At 27.9% G+C, this 23,902-nt stretch overlaps 1 protein-coding gene across 1 annotated transcript in view; it reads left to right on the forward strand.

Moving 5' to 3' along the window:
- Positions 1-23,902, forward strand: part of LOC121116675 (papilin) — a 63,006-nt gene that overhangs the window by 15,524 nt on the left and 23,580 nt on the right. The window contains exons 11-30 of the mRNA XM_071888051.1: positions 3,956-3,997; positions 4,056-4,244; positions 5,021-5,062; positions 5,121-5,309; positions 5,494-5,706; positions 7,057-7,098; positions 7,157-7,345; positions 9,243-9,284; positions 9,342-9,530; positions 10,518-10,544; positions 13,529-13,561; positions 13,621-13,803; positions 17,294-17,326; positions 17,388-17,552; positions 19,157-19,189; positions 19,249-19,413; positions 19,990-20,022; positions 20,084-20,266; positions 21,513-21,545; positions 21,601-21,783. Coding sequence (XP_071744152.1) covers positions 3,956-3,997; positions 4,056-4,244; positions 5,021-5,062; positions 5,121-5,309; positions 5,494-5,706; positions 7,057-7,098; positions 7,157-7,345; positions 9,243-9,284; positions 9,342-9,530; positions 10,518-10,544; positions 13,529-13,561; positions 13,621-13,803; positions 17,294-17,326; positions 17,388-17,552; positions 19,157-19,189; positions 19,249-19,413; positions 19,990-20,022; positions 20,084-20,266; positions 21,513-21,545; positions 21,601-21,783 — 2,208 coding nt within the window. The remainder of the gene's footprint in view (positions 1-3,955; positions 3,998-4,055; positions 4,245-5,020; positions 5,063-5,120; positions 5,310-5,493; positions 5,707-7,056; positions 7,099-7,156; positions 7,346-9,242; positions 9,285-9,341; positions 9,531-10,517; positions 10,545-13,528; positions 13,562-13,620; positions 13,804-17,293; positions 17,327-17,387; positions 17,553-19,156; positions 19,190-19,248; positions 19,414-19,989; positions 20,023-20,083; positions 20,267-21,512; positions 21,546-21,600; positions 21,784-23,902) is intronic.

The following is a 23,902-nucleotide window of genomic DNA, read 5'->3' on the forward strand; positions in this document are numbered from 1 at the left end:
AACATCATGACAGCTAATAATATATTATCTCAAACATTCTCAAAATTGTCAAGGTTAACATATTTTCTTTGTTTTTTTTGCTTAGAATTTACAACTATTTTTCAGCAGACAATGAACATAATAGTGATTTATGTAATCCAATATACTGCTCTAAGAACTATTACATCTTTATGACATTATCTCAGGCGTAGTGATTTTTACAGTCATATACATTTTCCAACTATTTTCACATCTCTAGCTATAACTCTACCTTTATTTCTACAAAAACAATTTTAAGAGTTACTATATATTTTCTAGGTACCTATTCGTCAAAGATTCATCCATGTTAGTAAAGTATATATGTATAGAAGGTGTGGCAGAAACAAGTGTATACTGCCAACTTAATTATTTAACTATTTGTAACTTTTCAATTTATTTCCGATATTGAATATTTATTCTTTAAATGAGGCTCTTCAGTAGTTCTCGTGGCAACGCTGAAAATGCATATTTTTCATAATTAGGCTCATAATTTAAACATTTTCGAAATTTTCAAGGTTACCATATTCAGACTTTGTCGGGCTTGTAACAGCGTCCCACTCTTCTTTTGTTTAACCAAATTAAAACTAAGGAAGGCACCAAACATAAAACCTTGTAGTGCGTTTCCAAATTGACCAATTCAGTTATACTCTAATATCCCTTTTCAGCTTTAGAGTATCAGTTTCATATTCCCAAACTAGACTTTGTACATTATTGATAAAGTAAAATATTTAGTCTCTCAACTTTTTTATGAGAGGGCTTTTAACGTTTATACTTTTTTTGCTACATCTGCTACCAAATTTAACCTATTGAAAGTTCAATTTAAAACAATTAATGTTTCAATTAAAATGTTAAAATTCTACTTTTACAACAGACAAAGCCGACAATACAAGGACACAATTATTACGTAATTATCATAGCACTCACATTATTAAAATATAAATTAACATTTTACTTATATTTTTAGGCTTATGGCCATAGTTATACTAAAGGAGTAAGTATATTTGATTTATTTAAATATCCAAATCTTTTTTATCAAATTAAAAAATTATATGGTTTGTTTTAAAATAACTATACCTTTGATATCAATCAATTTTTCAGTAGGGGATAAACGGTAACAGGTGCAACATAGCTTCTTTTTTTTTATATCAAGAAGCTACAGTCATAAAATTTACATCAAAATTGTATAATATAATAAAAAAAATTGTGAGAAGAGATTAATAATATGTGTCAACATTTCTTTGAGATATTGGATAAAAACTGTTTATGAGAGGTAAAAGTAGTTTTATATGGTATTTTTTTCGTAATAATAATATCAGTTTTCATTATTTTTCTGGTAACGGATATCTTTTTATATCAGTTGATATAATTTCATTTAAATACAAAACACACTCATTAAAGATACATTTAATATTTTTTAATGCTCTGTTTGACTGTTTTGACTATTACTTTATATAATTATTAGAGATGTTCAAATTATGTAAATAATATTTACTTTCATTTTGGCTTTTATTTACATTTTTGGGTTTCATTCAAATTTTATAGCATTTTCGAACGTAATAGGTAGCAATTGTTCCATAGTAACAATGTAGATTACATTATCTTTAAGTCAAGTCCCCCCAGAAAAAAAAACTAGACATATCTGCTGTTTCATGTTCCCCACTCATATCAATGTTGCCTCCAATGCTATGGAGGCTTTTACAAATCCATTTTTCTTCTATAAATAATAAGTGCATTCATTTTTTTTCATTGGGTTGCAGGGCCTTTAGAAAAATAAGATAAAAATACAGGAATTTTTGAATTATACTATAAATTTTTGGGTTAAGATGAAAAAATTGTACACCGAAGAAAGGATTCTTTTTTTTTTTTTAGATTTCTTATCTTAAAATAAGTTCATGACTGAAATTTTACGAATTAGCAAAAATTTAATTTTTGAAATTTTTTTGGGAAATAAAATAATTTTCTGTGAATAGCAATGGGCTTTGGAATTTTTCGTCCACAAATGTATATAATAACTTTTTAAAGCTGGTTTTCTATGTGATAGATCACTGATCTATAGTATTCATCTGATTATATCTTAATAATCTTTAAAAACGTATTCTTATTTAATAATTCAACACCACGTAAAATAACCGACGCTTGTTAAGGGTACATCTGTAATATACGTAGATCGGTATTTTTATTAAAATTTGGCGAGTCGTATAGTCAAACCAGCTCCGAGTAATTGATCCAAAAACAAAAAGTTTGCAACTGACACCGTCTCCCCTATATAGAATATTAAAACAATTTTAACAATATAATTTAATAATATTTATAGATTCACTTGTTTATCAAGATTTGTATGCATCTTATATTTTAAAATATTACAATATACGGGGAAAAAATCTCTTAAATGTACTATTAATTTAAGATATTTTTGTTGAAAAAGTATCGAAATGCCAATTCTTATTTGGGTTTCAGAACCAAAATTTTTGTGTTATCGTCAGAACACTATTTGACACACAAAAATATGGGGAAAATAAAAAATAAATTTTTTTTTAACAGATCTAACGTAACATACATAACAATAGGGGGGGGGGTTATTTTGTGAAAATGAACAAAATAGTTTTAGGGCAACTCTTCCATTGGCTAAATTTCTTGGTTGTATTTTGGCAGAGAAAACAAAACGGCCACCATCCCCCACTCTATCCTATACCAAAAATTTCTTATTCGCCCATAAACCCATCGTGATCTTTCAAACATTTTATGTTTAAAACAATTGTATATAACATTTTAAATTAATTAAGTGCAGTTTTAAGATAATATGAAAGGTCAAAGGTCACGGAAAAAGTTAACTCCTTACAAATTTTTATTTTAGTTTGTAATATGATGTATAATTTTTAGGCAAACCTGTTCATTCGATATGGTGTTTTTTTTATTTATGAAAAAGCTATGTTTATAAAGTTTTAGTCTTCGAAGGGCATTTTATTCCTCTATAGGCAATTGAAAATGACTATCTTAATACCCATCCCCCCTAATAAAACAATTACATTAGAAATTTTTGAAAATATTGTATTTCATTACAGGAGGGATCCAAGACTTTTACACCTTCCAGGAACGTGATTGATGTAAAAAAAATGGTGTTCTTATATTGATCCAATTAATTATCAAAAGTTCGTTATTAGGTTTGCCATCTACCGAAAAAAGCTGGAAATTGCTACAATAAGTTGAGGAGATATTATTTCGACAGCTATTCTGGAAAATGCCTCAAATTCATCTATACTGGCTGTGGAGGAAATCAAAATAACTTTAAAACACTATATATGTGCAAGAATCACTGTAAAAATAGACATTATACAGTCAATATTCCTCTGGTAAGAACCATCTATTTATTTTGTCAAAGAGTATTCTTTATACGTTCAAAATGTTTTCAAATTTCCGTATAAAATAGTTATGTACCATTGAAGAAAAAATTGTACTTCGTACACTCCTTTAGGTTAAACACAAACTATAAAAAAAAATTGTGAAACAAAATGTTATTTGTTTTATTAGTATATTTCATCTCACGCAAGATATTGCGTTTTATAAAATCATGATAACGTCACTTTATCCTTTTCTGTCATTAACTTAAAATTTGTAGAAGCAGACTGTACAAAATCAGAGCATGAGTTGAATATATTTTTCTAGGCTGAAGGGGCCCATACTTCATTCTCTACTCATGACTTACGCAACTTTTTCTTGTAAATTTAGTTCAAAGGAAAGTAAATTTAGATTGAATAATTAGTAACAAATAAAGTAATAATCCTGTATACTAATCAGAAAAAAAATGTGTAGTCAACATACCGGTAAAAATATTGATCCTGTGGTCATAGTTTTGCTACTTGGATTATAGCATTGAGTTAAAAAAAAAAGGTCATTTTTTCTGCCGATGTTATGTTTCTAAAATTTTATTTCATTTTAGGTGAAACGGAAGCATCTACCATCTTCAAGAGACGTGATTAATGTAATTAAATGATGTTGTTATACTCTGACATTAAAACTATATGATTAATTTATGATAGGTTTGTCGACTTTCAAAAGAAACTGGACATTGTTATGATAAGTTGTGGAGATATTACTATGACAGCTATTCCGGAAAGTGCATCCGATTTACATATACAGGCTGTGGAGGAAATCAAAATAATTTTAAAACAATCTCAGAGTGCAAAAGTTATTGTAAAAATCAATATTACAAACCCAATATACATGACGTAAGAAGCTAATTAAATGTACTTTAAATAAATTATATGGCTTTAATTCAAAATGCAAATATAAAACTGGTTTTTCTTATAATTTCAGACTTATTTTCCTGTACCCGTGAGTATAAAATGATGTTTACAGAAGTGAACTTTAATATCTTTGAAATGTGCAAGGACATAATTGTACAATTTGTTGTACAAGAATTTGTATTTGTACATATAGATTAAACAACTAAATTCTTGCAGACTTAAAATGTCGGGCATCATTATATCTTTAGTTATAACACACCAAATATTCAATACAGACAGTTTAGTATTGACAAAAACGATAAAAAATGACCTTTTCTTTGGAAATCTAACTAATTTTTCTATTACAATGATAAAATTCAAAGTTTGTCGTAAAGTGAGGCATACCACTTCCTAAAATGATAAAAAAACACCTTTAAAATATAAATATTTAAAGTAATTACAGATTTGTTTCCGTAAAAAACTAATTTTGTAGATTTTTTTAAAACTATCGTGGTTTATTAATAGTATATCAATGTGGGTCATAAATATCATTTCATGGTTTTTGTGGTAAAATAAATAAGAGTGCACCATATAAATAAAAGGGCAAGAATTTTTTGAATATTACAATTCATTATCACCTAAATAGCCAAAACAAAAGAAATTAGTTGGTTCATCAAACCTGAAATAAAAATTGAAAACATAATGAGAACGATAAATTATGAAGTTAAAAAATAAGTTCATTTATCAAAACTTATGTCATATTTCTTTATTTTTTATAGGAGAAAGTAACACCTTTACCACCTTCTAAAGACGTGAATGAAGTAATTTAATGAGTTTTTTATAATGTAACATTAAAGCCATGTCAGTAATTTGCGTTAGGTTTGTCGTCTTTCAAAAGAAGCAGGACATTGTTATAATTTGTTGTGGAGATATTACTATGATAGCTATTCTGGAAAGTGCCTCCGATTTACATATACGGGCTGTGGAGGAAATCGAAATAATTTTAAAACACTACCTGAGTGCAAAAGTTACTGTCAAAAGCAATACTATAAGCCCAATATTCCTTTGGTAAGATATTTTTATTTCCTTTCAACCATTTGTACTTAGTGTTATTAAACAAAAGAGCTCCTTTTTCACCAACAATATTATAATGTTGTTATTGAATTTTATTTTAGGTGAAACCAAGACCTTTACCACCTTTGAGAGACGTCATTGATGTAATTAAATGATTTACTTATATTATAACATTAAGACTATTTCTGAAATTTGTGTTAGGTGTGTCGACTTTCAAAAGAAACTGGACATTGTTATGATAAGTTGTGGAGATATTACTATGACAGCTATTCTGGAAAGTGCCTCCGATTTACATATACAGGCTGTGGGGGGAAATCAAAATAACTTCAAAACCCTACCTGAGTGCAAAAGATATTGTGAAAAACAATACTATAAGCCCCATAATCCTTTGGTAAGAACTTGCTTGTACTTTAGGTTTAATTAATGTTTAACTTCAAATCAAAATGTACCTCAATTATGTATCTATGTGCAAAAATTGATCACTATGTACTTAATTCTATGTTAATCTAACTTCATATCCAGACATGAAAGGTATTATCATGGGGATTTTTCCAACTATGTAACAAAAAACGGTTCTCTTGTGTTCATTATACTTAATATTTTGCTAAATCCTTCAACTCAGACTAATCATTATCTATTAATTAACACTTTGATTATCTCAGAAGGTGTATCAAATTAGGTAGAATTAAATTTATTTCAATTCACTTACATCTATAGTAAAATTACAAATCATGATGACGTTATCATGTGTTTGAACAAAATCCATCTTTTGATTTCCTTTTAACCATTTTTCTTCGCGTTCTAAACATATTCTGTAAATACCAATGCACAATTTAATCAAATTTTAATAATAATTTTTTTCCCTCTTTTTGAGATATTGTGTTTTTCATATATTTTACAGCGAGATGCATGGAAGTAACTTTTCAACTCTAAATGTGTGCTTTTATAGCCTAAATAGTCGTTTTTGGAAGAAAAAAAATTATAACACTTGTATCCTTTTTTTATTTTTCGCATTGAAAGAACTACATAAATGAAAAAAGGATGGAATTTAATTTTTTGGTACAAATTTTCAGATTCAAAAAATATTTTAATTATTCTTGTATAATTTTCCGAATCGGAGAAATTACCTTGTCAGTACAAAAAAGGATACATAAAAGACCTTTTTCATTGAAAGTCCAATTAATTGCTTATTTTTGATCACAAATTTATAGATTAGTGTTTGTCTTAAAGTGAGGGCATACAACTTTATAATAAAAAAGGCACCTTCAATATATTCGTATTTTATAGCTCATTTCAGATTTACGACTAGACAAATATTTTCATATCTTTATTAAAGTTATCATATCTGATTGAAAGTATGTATATAAAAAATTGTCATTTAAGCTACAGAAGCAAAGAATTGGGGTCATAAAGGTCATTTCATTTTTATCGATGTAAAAAAATCACAAACACCCCATCTAAATCTAAGGACAAATTTTTCTAATAATTTAATTTATAGTTGTGTAAAGAATCGAACATGACTTTTTTCTTGACAAAACCTCAAATAAAAATTGAAATCATCATTTGAATGATAAATTAGGATTTGTTATTAAAAATTATGCTTACAAATCATAAAATAAAAATAAATTATTTTTTTTAACTATAGAGTGGAAAAAAACTTCATTGTAACATTGATTATTAAACAAATGTACTCTTTTTTTCACGGGCTATTTTATCATTCTATTATTGTATTTTATTTTAGGTGCATTCACAGTCTTTACCGCCCTCGAGAAACGTGATTAATGTAACTTAATGACTTTATTATATTGTAACATTAAAACCATTTCAGTACTTTATGATAGGTTTGTGGCCTTCCTAAAGAAGCAGGACATTGTTATAATTTGTTGTGGAGATATCACTACGATAGCTATTCTGGAAAGTGTCTCAAATTTTCTTATACCGGGTGTGGAGGAAATCAAAATAACTTTAAAACAGTAACTGACTGCAAAAATTATTGTGAAAAACAATATTATAAGCCCCCCACTCATCTGGTAAGAAGCTAATTTTATTTAATAAATATATGTACATTTAAATTTATTTTTCATGAAGTCATTATTTGATCAATCAAAATACACTATTTTGTTAATTGTATGAGGATAAAATTGTATAATTAATGATAGATAGAATTGTATAAAATATGACCTCCCAGATGGTAAAAAAACTAAAAACTGACATGGCAGGAATTAATTTTTTAAAAGTAGTAATCATTATTTTGTAGGTCTTAAAGAAATAACATCTAACTCTAAAGTAGTTACTAGTGTATTTGATCATAAAAAACGAAAAGTAACAATAAAGATTTACTGAGTAAGTATAAATGTTCATCCTTGTTGAACTCAGAGGATCCAGAACGGAGTAATTTATTCTTATGCCTTTGCCAGATATCATGCAATAGGATTTTGGGATATTTCTTTCTCTTGTAAGTAATATCATCTAATTTAATAAAATTTCATGAGAACTAAGCTCCTTTTTCAAAATAAAATTCAAATTGTCATTGTTACCATGTTTTTTCTCTGTGTCCTTTTTCATTTTCCCGGCAGATCCTATTTTATGAAACTCTAATTATACATCAAGGATTCTGTTAAAACTGTTTAGCACCAACAATTTTACTTAAATTCAATTAATAACCTGTGGAATTTGATATAGATCAAAAATATGGATTTAAAGGATACAGAGACTGTTGTCAAACATTTTACAATTAATTTAAGTCAGGTAGACTTGAGTCAAATTGTGTGTTGATTTTTACATTTGAAACCCCGAGCCAACTTCATTGAGTAGGTTATATTTTTATGAGTAAACCTTCTCAAATTGTTAAAGTTGTGTCGTGCTGTCCCTAAGTGATTTTCTAATCAATCAGAAGTTATAATAAAGGCCTTGAGTAGACATACATAATTGACATCCGCCACGCTGTTTAACTGTTTCAACCGTTCCTAACTAAGGAAACATTTCCAACATTTGATGAATGATATTCTAATGTTATTGAGAAAAACCTATATTATGTTATAATCAATAAACATATTTAATGATCAAAAGATATATGTAATTATGTTTTGTTAAATTTTTGGGTGTCCATGTCAAATCATGGCTCCAAATTATTCGAGTCTGAAATTAAAATAGTTTCTGCATCTACATCAATAAATTTGATATTTTCTGTAAAAGATAGACATTTACAAACTTGTTTTTTTCATTAGTTCATCAGTTCATTTATAAGAAAACCTGTTCAGGTGCTCCTTCGTTCATTTATTTCTGTTAATTGGTTCAATTTTCTAAAACCAAACAAAGAAAACGTTATCAAATTTTATCTAAATTTAGTTGATTAAAAGAAAACTCTTTCGTCTTTATATGTCCGTTTTGAGGTACCCCAAATGATGTCACTCAATTATTTGGTTTACGTATTTTTTTCTTCTCATCTAAAAAAAATCCCTCCCTTGTTTGAATTCAGAGACTAATTATAAAAAATACGCAACAAAATGAAGACAAAAATGAATCATGTGGTTGTCGTTTCGCCGATTGGTTTTAGCTTTGATTGTGAAATAAAAAAATATTTGGAGAAAAATAAAAAGGAGCCGATTAAATGAACACATAAATAAACACAGTTTACTGTAAATGGTTGACTTTTTTCTCTTTCAGGCGCTCCATATAAGGTCCACATTTTGAGCTCAACATCCAAGCTTGAAAAATTAGATTCCTATAGTTATAACTTGAATTAGCATGGAATTTTAGTGTTCATAATTGTCTATGTCTGGACTTTTTGCCCTTGAACTGTCTGTGCGAAATGGCCCCTGTACCAAAATTTTCATTTTGTTTTAAAAACTATTTTATCATAATGAACAAATTAGATGATTATTTTTAACACTTGTGTTATATTTCTAAAATTTTACTTCATTTTAGGTGAAACCAAAGCCTCTAACACATCCGAGTGGCGTGATTAATGTAATGAAACGTGTTTGTTATACTGTAACATTTAATTATTTTGATAAATTTTGAAAGGTTTGTGGACTTCCAAAAGAATCTGGGCATTGCTACAACAAATTGATGTGGAGATATTATTATGACAGCTATTATGGAAAGTGTCTTAAATTTACCTTTAGCTGTGGAGGAAATCAAAATAACTTTAAAACACTTCATGAGTGCGAGAATTACTGTAAAGTAAAACATTATAAATCCGATAATACTCTGGTATGTTGATTATTTTTTGTGATTAATATTTATTATATATCCCTTTCTACTAACGCTATAAGTTGATATCTATCATGTGTATACACGCATATAACTTGTAAATATAACAATTATTCCTTTTTAAAAGAAAGAGGTTATGAAACTTTAAGCATTTTTAGTGTATAGGAATTAAAATATCATAATAAATTTAATTTTGAATGCACGAAAAGAACTAACGTGGCATTTAATTTCCAAAAGGAATATATATTTTAATTGACATGACCTTTTTTATTTTGAAAGGGATAGTTGTTGAGTTTTGAAGATTATAATTAGTGATGGGACGGTTCCAAAAAACAAATCCCAATTCCGATGCCATTACACTATAAATTAACGAAAGTGATTCCGATTCTTAAATATTTGGAATTTTAAGGGGAAAAAAATCAAAAAATTGAAATTGTTTTCGAAAAAAGTTTGGAAAATTAAATTTAAAAAAAAATAATTCAAACATACAATTCGATCTCAAAATTTATTTTGAAATCTACATTTTTTTACAAAAAATTTCAAAATTTACAAAAAAGTTAAATTTTTTATCTTAAAAATTTCAAATATTAAATTTCAAAAAAAATAAATTACAAAATTTCTCAGCTCTTCTCCAAAAATTTTCAAAATACTTGGTTATTTTTGAAAAAAATATTAATGAAACTTCAAATATTATATTTTCTTCTAAAAAGAAAAAAATCTTTTAATTTTAGAATGGCTTATTTTTTTTCATAACCTACAAAAGTAATAAATAATAAAATTTCAGTAATAAATAAGAATCGGTATTGCAAATTAAACATTATTTACACGTTGCCGATCCCAATACCAGAAAAAACACCCAAATCTCCAATTCCCAATTCTGATTAATTGTCCCATTGCTAATAATAATAGCAAAGTTCTTACAACTCAATTACCTGCACACACATTATGACCCTTTTATTTAATTAATTAATTAATTCTATATTTTAGGTAGCAAGTAATCCATTCTATGTCAAAGTAAGTAGAACAAGTAGATTATATATATTTTTAAATATTCTAGTGTTTGATTTTTTCAACATATATCATGTACAAAGAATGTTAACAAGTTATTTACCTTTTTTTACTCCCTCCCCTTTACCCCCTCTGTTTGCCTTTAATCCGTGCATACTTTGAACATATCCAGGCTTGTAAAATTGTAATTTTTTTCTGTATGAAAAAAACAAAACAAAAAACCCTGAAAATGAATATAATGTTGATTTCCAAATTTAACAGATTCTAAAATGTATATTTAACCCTTTTGTGACGTCTAATTGAAGCAATTAATATAATTTGGTGAAATGCCTACTGTTCCAATGATAACTCATTCAAACTGATACATTACAGAATGATCACTTTGTCAGAAAAAATAATATACATATATATACATATTTGATGCTAAAATAATTTCAACTTTTTAAGATAAAATGTTAAACTATTTGCCACGAATTGCAAAAGTTAAACTTGTACATATAAATGAATAGTTAATTGATTTAATTATTGGTTTGAACGGCTATGTCATAAAATATGATTCAAATTTAAGTTCCTAAAACTAATATACAAAAATTATATAAATCTTTTTATATTTACTCATTCAACATAAAATATAGGGTAACTAATAAGAGATGTAATTTTGATATTCAAAGAAATATGGCATTTTTTGAGATAAATGATGTTTATTTCAATGTAACGAGAAAGGTATGCCATTAATATTGAAAAGCAATATAAGCCAAATAACCACCAAACCTACACTTAAAAGACCGTATCCTTTTAATGAAATTTTCCATCACCAAATCGCAAAGTGGTTGTTGTATGCCCTCAATAGCTTCACGAATTCTAACTTTCAGGTTTTGAATCGACGCTTAGCTGTTGGTGTAGACCTTATCTTTCTCGTAGCCCCAAAGGAAGAAGTCACAATATGTTAAATCACAAGATCTTGTTCCAAATTGCGATCACCTCTTCAAGAGATTGCTAACAAATACGTACCTAAATAAAAATCTCAATATAAATTCTTTTATTTAACTTCCGTTAAACCCCTGGCATCTTTTTAACCCATATACGGAAATATCCTAGTAATATCTTGTTTGTATCATATTTTGGCTCCATATTCCATGTAAATTGTTATTTTATGATATACTTCGTATATACATTTAATTTATTTGACACTTCAATTTTGTCAATTTTTTCAAAGTTCTGATTGATTAACAAATTCGATAATAAGTTATTTTGATTAAAACTGTTTTTTATGAATTCTTATTAGTTGCCATGGAAACTCAACAAGAGTTGGTTATATAGAAACATAAATTACTTATTCTCCCCTGCCCTCAAACACAATTTATCATTTTTAGTGGATGACATAAATTTCAGGGAACTTTTATGTGCTAGTAACTTTCAATATTACCATTTGCCCCTTTTCTGTTCCACCAAATCAAGGTATAACAACAAATCCAGGGCAGGGAGCTAGGACACCAAATATCCTTGGAGACCCACTCGTAACTGTGCTACTGGAGTTAATCATGAGCCGTTTAAGAGGTGTAACAGTGGATAAAGTATTCTACATATCGTTTTCTAATAAAACGTCAGCCAATCAAATATGCACATAAATTATTGAAAAAGGCTTGACTTTATCTACAAGATTTTATTTTAAAAACACATATTTTTTCTTTCTACTAAAAGAAAAAGTGATTTAATTAAAAGTAAAGGGCTCAGATCTCTTTTTCTTAAAAAGGAAAAGTTGTTTTTTTCAAAAGGAAAGAAAGAAAAATACCCTGCATTTTTAGTTTTGCCTCAAGCCTCACTGACATAAAAATTTTCATTAATATATAAATAGTTGATTTTATCTAATGCTACACATTTGATTATTTTCAATTTTTCATGAGTAAATTTAAACAAGAGGTTTTGTGAGAACATTTACAAAAAAAAATCATCTAAAAATAGTTGTCTCCACAACTTTTATTCAGCATGTGAGCCCTCAGTTATAATAATTGCCTCAATACAAGGCCTAAATTCTTTGCAGACCTTGAGCTTAGTCCACTCCTTCTTGATAAATTCCATTTAGATACTGGCCACTCCTGTGAGGAGCAGCACATTTCCTCTCCATACGCACCTCGATAGAGCAGTCCAAGTGGTTCGCAACTAGAGAGGAGGCTTGTCACATGTTAAGGTACCAAAAGTCCGGAAAGTTGTCTCTTAGGAAAGCCTATGTCTTAGCAGTGCGAACATTCGCAACTCCGTCTTGAGTTAAAAACAAAGTTATCTCAAAACTTTCATCTGGCCCAAGGTAGCCCTTTCTTATACAAAAGTTCGATGTAAGCATGTACATTGAGCCCTCCTTCCACAAAAATGGGAGGGCCACTCCTACAATGCCCAAGACCATGGCTTCGGCTGGTTTTTTGTTCTGAAGACATGTCCCACGGAAGCTGATACACTATCTGGATGTTCGGCTGTGATGTAGAGGGTGTTTTGGTTATTCGCAGTGGCATCAATGGTGACATTTTTTTCATGAGAAAAGAGCAAAAATTTGCCCAAAATCTTCTTTGCTCATTCCAAGCGTCTCATCTTTCTCTGTTCAGAGATAAGAGGTCTTGTTGTCCTCCTGAATGATTTTGCAACAATTTCATTCTGGAATTAAAATAATACAATGCTTAAAACTAGGTAAGATCAACCCTGTAGTATATATGGCAAGTCCCTACAAAATACTAGCGGGTATATAATTTCCATCTCTACCTGAACTCAATTACTCAATATGAGTAGTATAACTTTGAATTTGTCAAGAATATTCAGTTAAAAAAAAAATAGACAAAAATTCATCCCTACTTGCTTTCAATATTTATATATATTTTTCAAATAAACGAAAATTTACTTTTTAAGATGTAACCCAAATCAAAGAACATATTTAGTATCAAAAATGTATGTTGAATAATTCTCAAAATATATATCTAAAACCATAAATACTATCATTTTAGGCTATAACCGGGTCCCAAAAACCTGACTACAGCGTAAGATAATTGATATACTACTACTATCTAATATAATACAATTAAACTTTATTCAATAGTCGTGTCATTTACCCAAAAAGACGGGTCATTGCTTTAGAAACATATGGAGATACTATTATGATAGCACGATTGGAAAATGCGAAAAGTTTATATACACAGGCTGTGGTGGAAATCTGAATAACTTTGAAAGATTACAAGACTGTCAAAAAGTTTGCATTGCTCATGTTCACGACCTTCCAAAGGTATGTTTAATTTAAACTAGTATCAATAATTAAGTTATATGTAGTCGATCAATGTATTCATCTCTGAAAGAGTAATGTAGATTCTTTCAATAAATTATACTTCCTGGATTTAAAATATATGACTTAATTAATAATTAAGTGTTATAGTTTAAAAATATATGTATATTCATACTGTAAAACTCAGTTACGACGGATGTGTGAATATTTATGGCATTCTTGATAATAATTTTAGTTTCAAGGTCCTTATTAGGATTTTTCATACATGAGGAGAAGGAAGGGGTGTTGAGCTTTTTGAAAAATATTTGACAATTTTGAGAAAATATTTTGTTTCTTTTAAATACCAAATTTGCCAATAAACTTTATTTTTTTTTTAACCTGACGAGATGTGCCCAAAATGTTTTTTTTTAAATGACAATTTAAAAAAATATTTTACTAGTTATAATTTAACACAATAAAAAAAATTATTAAAGGGCCTGCTCAGTTGCATGCGAGGCATTTAAAGTTGAGGGCCACCTGCTTCCACGTTTGTTTAAGATCGACCCTGCTCATATTGGTTTCCGCAAAACCTCAACAACAAATTCATTTTTGTCAACAGTTAATTTTCTACTGCTTTTACTTCTTAATGAAGGTGATTGGTTAAGCTCAAATTAGTTATTATTAATTCAATATATCCTTATTTCCATTAAATAAGGAACGGTTTCACAAATGAGTAGAAGAATAGGATCATTAGTGTTGTAACGGTTTTTATTTATTCGGTATAGTTCAGTACTATTGGTCCTCGAGCCCGGTCCTAAGACTTGTCAGTAATAGAAATAATTTTAAAATATATAATAAAATTGAGTGACGTCATCTAGTATATTACTGGATCGACACAACATAAAGGCTATAAATTGAGTCTTTCTTTCTTTCTCTATTTGGCAAAAAATAAGTAATTATTTTTGCTGTGCAGGCTTCGAACACTGTTTAAGAAAGTGGAGAGGATAATAACTGTAATTTAAAAAAAAATTACTGCTTTATATTCGTGAATCAACCATTTTTATTTGTCTGAAAATGTACTGTTTTTACCTTCTGTTCTGAGAGTTCAGTTGAATTATTTTAAATACATTAAATATACGTTTTTTCATTGATTAACTCGATTTTTAGGTTGTAAAAAGTAATCATGCGTGTGCAAAAGAAGACAATTGATTTATCTTATTTAATAAATAATAGTTATTTCCTTAAGTAATAAAAAGTATATGTAAAGTAAAAGTCAATCTAAAAATAAATAAAGATCTACCAAAATTAAATTTAAAAAAATGTTAATCAGGTTAAATTTGTTATCACTTGCATTGAAAGCTAAAAACACAAAATGGATCAGTTTGTTTTGTTTTATGATACTAAGGTTTTTGAAAATTTATTATTATATTTTTTTTTGTCAATAGTATTACATTTTATATCTATAATTTGATCGAAGGGTCTTCTTTTTTAGAAAATAATTCCTTAATATTTTTTTTTTCTTTGTATTCTAATAATTTTTTGTTCCCTTGCAATAATTATTATTATTTCAAAAAATACTACATGAAGAGAGAATGAGTTGTGAACTTAAATATTAAGTTGGTCACAATACGGCCCGCGGGCTGCATGTCAGACTTCCCAGCTCTAAAGCGTTTACTATAATAATTGGTCGAAATAAATTGACGATGATTTGTCAAAGAAAAAATGTAATCCAAACTCAATTTTGATAAAAACCTTTTTAGCTTAATTTTTTGTTTATGGGTCAGAGATATATAAATTTATTTAGAAATAAATAATGCTATTTTGACATTATTGCAAACACTGTTGATATTAAAAAGTTTACTTTTGGAACTTATAAGAGAAGTAGGTAGTTTTTAAAAAATTTGCAAACGAAATTCAACGGATTTACATTTTCGCATCGATTTGATTGTTTATCTGTTTATAAGCAGGACTACCAAAAAATTTAGCAATCAATGTTAACAATACTTTATAAGAAGGTTTACTTTATTAAGTCTGAGAGGCTGTTAAAGTTTGAGAGGTCAGAACTCCACAAAACTTTTTTTAAAGCAGGATTACAAAAAAAGTTACTGATTGATTTTGGTGAAACTTTCCCAGAAGATTATTTGTACTAGTTAACTGATAGAAACCATTAAATTTTGAGAGCCCAAGTTTACAAAAAATGATAAAAATGTAAAATGAGCAAAAAAAAATTAACTAATTGGGAAAGCTAACTCAAATTAAACTTTGAGAGGTCAGAAGTCAAGGTTACACAAAACGTTAAAAAAGTATAATAGACCATAGCTTTTGAACGAATTGAGATGCATCACTTAAAATAATATATATTTTTAGGGAAGCCTATTTTAGGCAAAAGTTTGCGCTCTACCGAGTGCCCATTTCAATTGAGAAATGCAATCACAATCTGATTTGAAAATATTGTGGTCGTCAATTATTCCTCCAACAACAATCTTCCAGATGAAGTAAGATTGAGTTGCAAGTGAGAGATTGTTATAATAACTAGAATTAGAAAGTAAAGAAAATTTACTGTTTACAAAAATAATGTAAATAAATATTATAAGAATTCTTATATTATGTCGGTAGTTTAATTTAATTTATTGTTTTGGTGGCCTATACTAATAAATAAGAAAGTATTAGAAAAAGAACTCTATTTGCACGCCGTATTAAGCAAGAATAAAGGTAAGAGTTACTCCGTTTTGATCCTCAATTCTACTCTGAATCATACAGATACATAGAGCTATATCTCCCAAACAAATCCTTCGGATCACTTTCCGTCATTCTTGAGCACATACACTCATATTACACTTTATTTTGATCATTATACCTTCTTTTTGAATAATAAAAAAACCTTTAACAGTTTCATAAATAGAATAAAACTTCTTCAAGTTGCAAAAAATGAAAAGAAAAATCAGGCTAACAATGCTTAGGATTTACAACACTACATATGTACTCCTTTTATTCTTTTCTTTTTTAATATGGCATGCTAAGTTTTAGCTACATACACTTGTTGCTATATTATTATTTCTTAAATCAAGTAGTGACGCAGATATTAAGGGTACACTCATAAATAAAACATGAGGCAAACATACAAATATTTTCTTTATTAATATAGAGCAAGTTCACTAACATCATCAATTGCATCCTATTGTAAGGAAAATCAATTTTTAATTTATATGAATCTTGTACATCAATCCTAACTTGACGTGAAAGTGCCCTATAGAAGATAAATTAAAGGAAAATTATGTGTTGAATGTTAAAATACCATGATCTCTAATTTAGTCGGTAAATTTTTAAATAGGTAATGCTGACGTGGTATTATAATATTATGAAACCAAAAGTTATGCATGCACATTCCCCATGCCAAAGAATAAATTTCATTATGATTAAAAAAAAAAAAAATTGGTCGTACATTATAACACAATATCTTGTATTGTTTAAAATTATTTTGACTTATCATAAACCATGAATTTTATGGTTTTAGGTTACACCAACTCCACCTGAACCAAATACCAACGTAAGAGCCATAAATCAATACATAAATCCTTTTTATTCAATAATGGGTTAATTCATCATAGGTTTGCCTTTTGTCCAAGGAGAAGGGTCATTGTTTTAATAATGTATGGAGATACTATTTTGATAAGAAGACACAAAAATGTCAACAATTCCATTACAGTGGATGTGGGGGCAACAAAAATAACTTTAAAATAATAACTGACTGTAAAAAAAGATGTGAAGTAGAAGTAAGTTTATTAATTGATTATAAAATTATTAATGATCTACTTACTCTCTATTGAATATGCTCAACACTTCAGAATGGTAATAGGACAAAAAATTAAGTTTTATAATTTTTTATTTGAGGAAACTGTTTAAACGTTTAAAAAGATGATAAAAAATGATTAATAACAAATTTATAAAAATTGAAAAAGCAAAAAAAAAAAAATAGCATTAAGAAAAAATTACTAAATTAACAAAAAAAAAACAAAAAAAGGACTATCTCGATCCAAAAAATTTGAGCTTTTTTAAATTGCAAATAATCTTATGCAATGCTATCAAGCATCTTACTGAGAGTGACAGATGAAATTTAATCAAACCTTAAACAAACTTTAAATTTGAGATATTATTATCTGGAATTTTAATCGTAAAACAATATGAGGGGCAGATGCAGCCATGACAATTTTTCTTAATTCTCCCACTTTTATCAGTTTTACTATTGCAGTTTGTCGGAAATATAAATTTTAAAATTGCAAACTCTATTCTTTTGGTCTTTTCTGGAGCATTAACTTTTCTACTCCGTAATCCAAAGAGTAGAATTAAAGAAATACTTTTTCTGCAATTATCTTCAAATAGAGCAGAACAAATTCCCTCAGAATTTGCAGAGCCTGACAATCGCTAAGAGCATGAATCACTGTGTTAAAATATTTTGTCATGTGTTTACAAGGAAAATGGAAATAAATACATCCCCAGGATATTCTGTGACCTTCCTACCATGTGATATGCCGATAAAAGATTTTAAGATTCAACTTTGCCCAGATTCTGAAAGCACAAGGTCATTTTAAAACCTGTCACATAGTTTCTTTGCCTTTTTAAACAATATATTCCGAACCAAAAATTGAATTTGGTATTGAAGAATTCATTTAAAATACAAAAGATCATTGCCCATGTCCAATGGCAATAATAAGTTATTTTTGTTTAGAATTTAGAGATTGCTTTGGTCCAAACGGGTCCTGAAATATGGAATTAATAGTTTTGCAATTTTAGGGGAACCCCTAAATTTAAGTATAAATAAAGGAAAATTATTAAAAATAAAATTGTAAATACTAAATTTTTTGAAAAAAAATTTACATTTCAAATATAAAATTTTTGTAACAAAAATTCAAATATTAAATTTTCTAGTAAGAAACAAAAATTCCTTAATTTGGGGGTTGGCAAAACAGCCCCTCCAGCCTACCCCCTGCAGACGCCCCTGAAATATATTCTTAACCGATGGTTTAATTAAAAAAATAAAAGTATTTCTGTAGTGTTGAAATATATGAAAAAAGTTATAATTCAGTGTTATTTCGATATTAGCTGGTTTTTGGGCTTTTATTATGACCTTAGACCTTTAATTTGGCGTTGTGGATCACATTTTATCATAATAGAATTGATTTAATTTATTGGTTCTTCATGTTATCTACCATATATGTTAATATGGAAGAGATACACTTTTTTGTTTAAAACAGTCTATAAAATTAAATATTAAAAATTAATTGACTATTTTTTTAAATATGATAAAAAGTGTAAATAACTTTTATATTTGGATATTATTGAAAATTATTCGAAGATTTCATGAATTTTTTTACTTTAGGTTACACCAACACCACCGAAACAAGATATTAACGTAAGAGACAGATAAATACAAGTATTTATTCATTTTAATACTGGTCTTATACAACATAGGTTTGCCTTTTGTCCAAAGTGAGGGGAAATTGTCATAAAAGCATATGGAGATACTATTTTGATAAAAGTACACAAAAATGTCGAAAATTCATTTATAGTGGCTGTGGAGAAAATGGAAATAATTTTAAAAGAATAATTGACTGTAAAGTTAGATGTGAAGTTACAGTAAGTTTATTTATTGATAATGAAATATTTCATTACGAGTTCCTTTTTGATGATAATTTTTTTTTTGCAAAATGAAGAAAACTTTAATCCTTGAAACAAGACAATAAAAAACAAGCCAAATTCCCTTTCAGACAATTATTTTTGTTGCTAGATAAAAAATTATTTTTGTGTAAGAAGTTTGTATCAGTCTCAACACGAATCATCTTGAGAAATTGAACAGAACGTAAAGTGTTTCAACTCTACCTTTATCTCTTAATGTAATATATAACCGTATATTAAAATGATGTTTAGTAAAAAGATATTAGTCATTGCAAAAATATTATAACTTCTCTCTAATATTAGAAAATGCTGGAACCCAGTGTTAACTTGTTTTTCTCCAATCAAATAGAAAAGCTGAACCACAAGCAGTTTCCTTGATACCCTTCTTTCTGGTAGAGAAAGCCATTTTTTCAAATAGATGGAATTTTATTCTTTTAAATATATCCCAACCAAAAAAAAATATATATATATGCTATGATTGATTTGTATACATTCTTGCTTAAGAGATAGTTTACACTTTAAATTTTATGACTTTAGGTAAAACCAACGACACCAAACCCCAATATCAACGTAAGAACCATAAATAAATACAATTATCCTTTCATTTCCAAATTGTGTTTATTCAACATAGGTTTGTTTTTTGTCCAAGGAGCAAGGGCGTTGTTATAAAAGGATATGGAGATATTATTTTGATAAGAAGACCCATAGGTGTGAGAAATTTGTTTACACTGGCTGTGGTGGAAATGGAAATAACTTTAAAAGACTGATTGACTGTAACAAAAGATGTGACGTTCAACAAACACAACCTCCTATAGTAAGTTTATTTGATTATACCTAATATATTTATTTATTAATTGTCCCATATAAAAGTCAATATAAAAAATACCCACAATAAAAGGCCCTGCTATAAATTACTCGTAAGTGATTTAAATTTTAAATAAATGTTTATTTGGATCTTATTTTTCGGCGAGTATCCGTTTTTATTCGGGTACTTTTATTTCGTTTATTTAAATGATCCTATACTAAAATTAAAATGAGCGGATTGACAAAGTTTACTAATTAGTTTTGAATATAATTAGGTTATAAAGAATGACTACATTGGGGTTTGATGTCTATAGTTGTACGGTTTGTTACGGCTTTACATCCACCTCGCACATTTTATTTTTGAATTTTGTCCAAAGATGGCTCAATTAGAACAAAAACAAAATATTTGCTCGTTCGTATATATTTATTGACATTCCTCTCAACTAATCTTTACATAAAAAAAAACCCAGGTTGTTTATGTTATGTCAAGAGCCAGGAGAACTTTTTATATTCCTTTACAGTGTAAATTCATTTTTAAACTTAGATTACACTTTTTATGTGGTATGATTATTCTGTTGGAAGCAAAACTGCAAATGTTTTTGGAGGCTTTACAAACCGATAAAAATTCACATTATTCATGAGTTTTTTTTATAATGTTTAGAGTCCAATCTTTAAAAAGCATCATTGATCTATTACTTTATTTTTCAGCTCAGACATCCTTTTAATTTTAGGAGAAAAAATAAAACTAACTTTATTTACATTGCAACAACAAATCTGTGTTATGAGCGATATTTGCTATTAAAAATAAAGTACCGATTAAAAATGCCACAATTTATATATTTCTAAAAATGACGCATATATTGATAATAAGATTATCACGCAACTTATATAATTATTTTTATCTTTCAAAATGTCCCCCTAGTCCCTCCTCTGTTCTAATCCCTCATCAGTTACTTAGGAGTATTAGAGTATTATATACTTCTTCAGTCCTTTTATAGTATATTTCTTGCTACACATTGCTTGAGTGTACTAAAGTACCTAGTTTTACGATTGTCCGAAGTTTAGTTACAATTGTCATCCCTTTTACAAAAAAAAAAAACAAAAAAAAACTACCCGAAATTCATTTTCTCTTCAATTAAAGTAAATTTTACTTTATAAAATATACCCCGAACCAAATTGATATCCTGATTTATATTTGTTCATTAATTATTACTTTACTTCAGAGATATTGTTAATCAATAATTTTTTGATACTAGGTCACACCAACCCCACCAAAATCTGACTACAATGTAAGATTGTTGAAATAAAACTATTTATATGTACTTATAATCCTTCCTTCAAAAGTCATGTTATTTACCAAAAGAGAAAGGCCGCTGTTCTAAAAGCATATGGCGATACTATTATGATAGCAATATTGGAAAATGCAAAAAGTTTATATACACAGGCTGTGGAGGCAATCTTAATAACTTTGAGAGATTACAAGACTGTGAAAATGTTTGTACTGATCATATTCCAAAGTATAAGGAGGTATGTAAATTTTATATTAATTCTATAATCGTTTAAATAATTAAGTTATATTTATTAGATTAATCCATAAAATTTTAACTGGGTCCAATTAAAAAAAAAATTTAATTTGATTAATGGTCCTGTAATTAGTTTCTGGCAACCAATGTATTGTTACTTTATTTGCATTTCTAGATACGAACAGAAACACAGATTTTAAATTTCTTCAGCATATCTTACATGCATACAATCACCAAAAATATTATGTAATATCTATGTTGGGTAATTAATTAAAGTATTTATTGCTACACTCCATATGAAACATACAATCAGTAGGGGTACATGTAAAAATAACTTTAACTTTCGGTGCCCGCGTAATAGTTTGCCGGATTAGGTATCGTACTGCCGATTGGAGAGGCTGGAGACAGAATGTCCTTAAAAAGGTAGAATATTATTTAAAAGCTCAGTATTCAAGGACATTCATACACTAGATGAAGTGGTTCTTCATCTCTTAAACCACACCCACGACGTAGTGGGTTAACTTTATGAAGACAATGTTCAGTTTTACACTGAACCAAAGAGTTTAATTTTTTGTTAATTCCCTTTTTACGCAATAACTATAGATTTTTCAAATAAAAATTTAATATTTGAAATATTTTTTAAACATTTTATATTTGAATATTTTTTGAAAAAGTTATTTTTCCGTAAAAAGCTATAGATTTTTGAATTTTGTTTTTCAAATAAATTAATATTTGAAATTTCATTTGTTCATTTTAATTTTTTGTGAATTAATATATATTTTTGGAAAATTTAATTTTTTAATTTTTTTTAGGAAAAATTATTGTTTATGTAAATGGCTGTAGATTTTTGATTTTTTTTAATTTTAATATTTTTTCCCTATAAACTTATTATTTGATTTTTTTTTTCATAAAATTGAACATTTAAATATTAAATTTTTGAAATTTCAAAATTGCAAAAAATTTTAATTTTGCATTTTTTTAAAACCCAAAATATTTGAATTAAAAAATTGACTCATCATTTGAGTCATTAGTTGTTTATTTCAAGATAACTAAGATCATACAGGTCAATGAATTGTTTTGAATTTTTGTTTAAAAAATTAAATTTAACGAGAAAGATCTGGTATAAATCTAAATTATCTTGAGTATTTGGAAAAAACATAAATTGTTTCATCTTTTCTGGGCCTCTTCTATGATAAATTATTTTATATTATTCATTGTTTTCCTCTAAGCGAATTGATCTATGTCCATTTCTTGGTGAAACAAATTTAAAAAAATAATATATATTTATTTTTTAGTAAAATAATCAAACCAGCTATAATGTATAATTAATATGGTAGCTCTGATTTATAACAGGCATCATATTACCTGTTGATATTTGAATTTTTGAAAGTGCAGAAGTCATAAATCTTCATCCATCTGTTACGAGAAAAGAATAATAGCGAATTCAAAAATCCATGGACCAATCCTCTGGGCAGGCTACATCTAAAAAAATTCACTGAATCCCTTTCGTTAGTCCCCCATAGAAGTTATTATTATCATGGACTTTAATTGATTTAAAAGTTCCTGAAGTTAATGAACTTTCTTCCGCTTCGGTGTACCGGCCTAGTCCACATTTTAAGGACTCATTATTTTCAATTAGATCTGTACTAACTAGTAAAGTATCATTCGGATTATCGAATCCCAGTATTAGTTTGCTGAAATTACCCCTCTTTTATATTACCTAATAGGCGTGCCCCACCAAAATAGAGGTTATATTGATAATGAGATATCTGGTATAAAATTAGGCAAATTATAATGTTGAGTTTGTTCGAACAAAGTATCGTCTATAACTCAAATAAATAAAAAAGTTTGAGCACAAGCATTGAGGTTAAAGATATTTTGTTAAAAAATTTCGAGGACAACTTATTTACAAGTGATGACTGCGAAACCAAATAGTTGATAGTGAATTCATCCTCTGTACTGAAATAATTTAAAAGTGAGAAGGGCGTAGTTTCATAAAAATGGAGCCATATATTTTCGACTACATTTTCACATCACTTTTCGTTGTAATTATCTTTTAAAATAAATCCTTGCCCTCTGCTCTTCCAATATCTAGATTACAAGTTCATTAGTCGTTACTCGTT

This window comes from Lepeophtheirus salmonis, chromosome 4 (genome assembly GCF_016086655.4).
Source record: "Lepeophtheirus salmonis chromosome 4, UVic_Lsal_1.4, whole genome shotgun sequence".
Classification (NCBI taxonomy): Eukaryota; Metazoa; Arthropoda; class Copepoda; order Siphonostomatoida; family Caligidae; genus Lepeophtheirus; species Lepeophtheirus salmonis.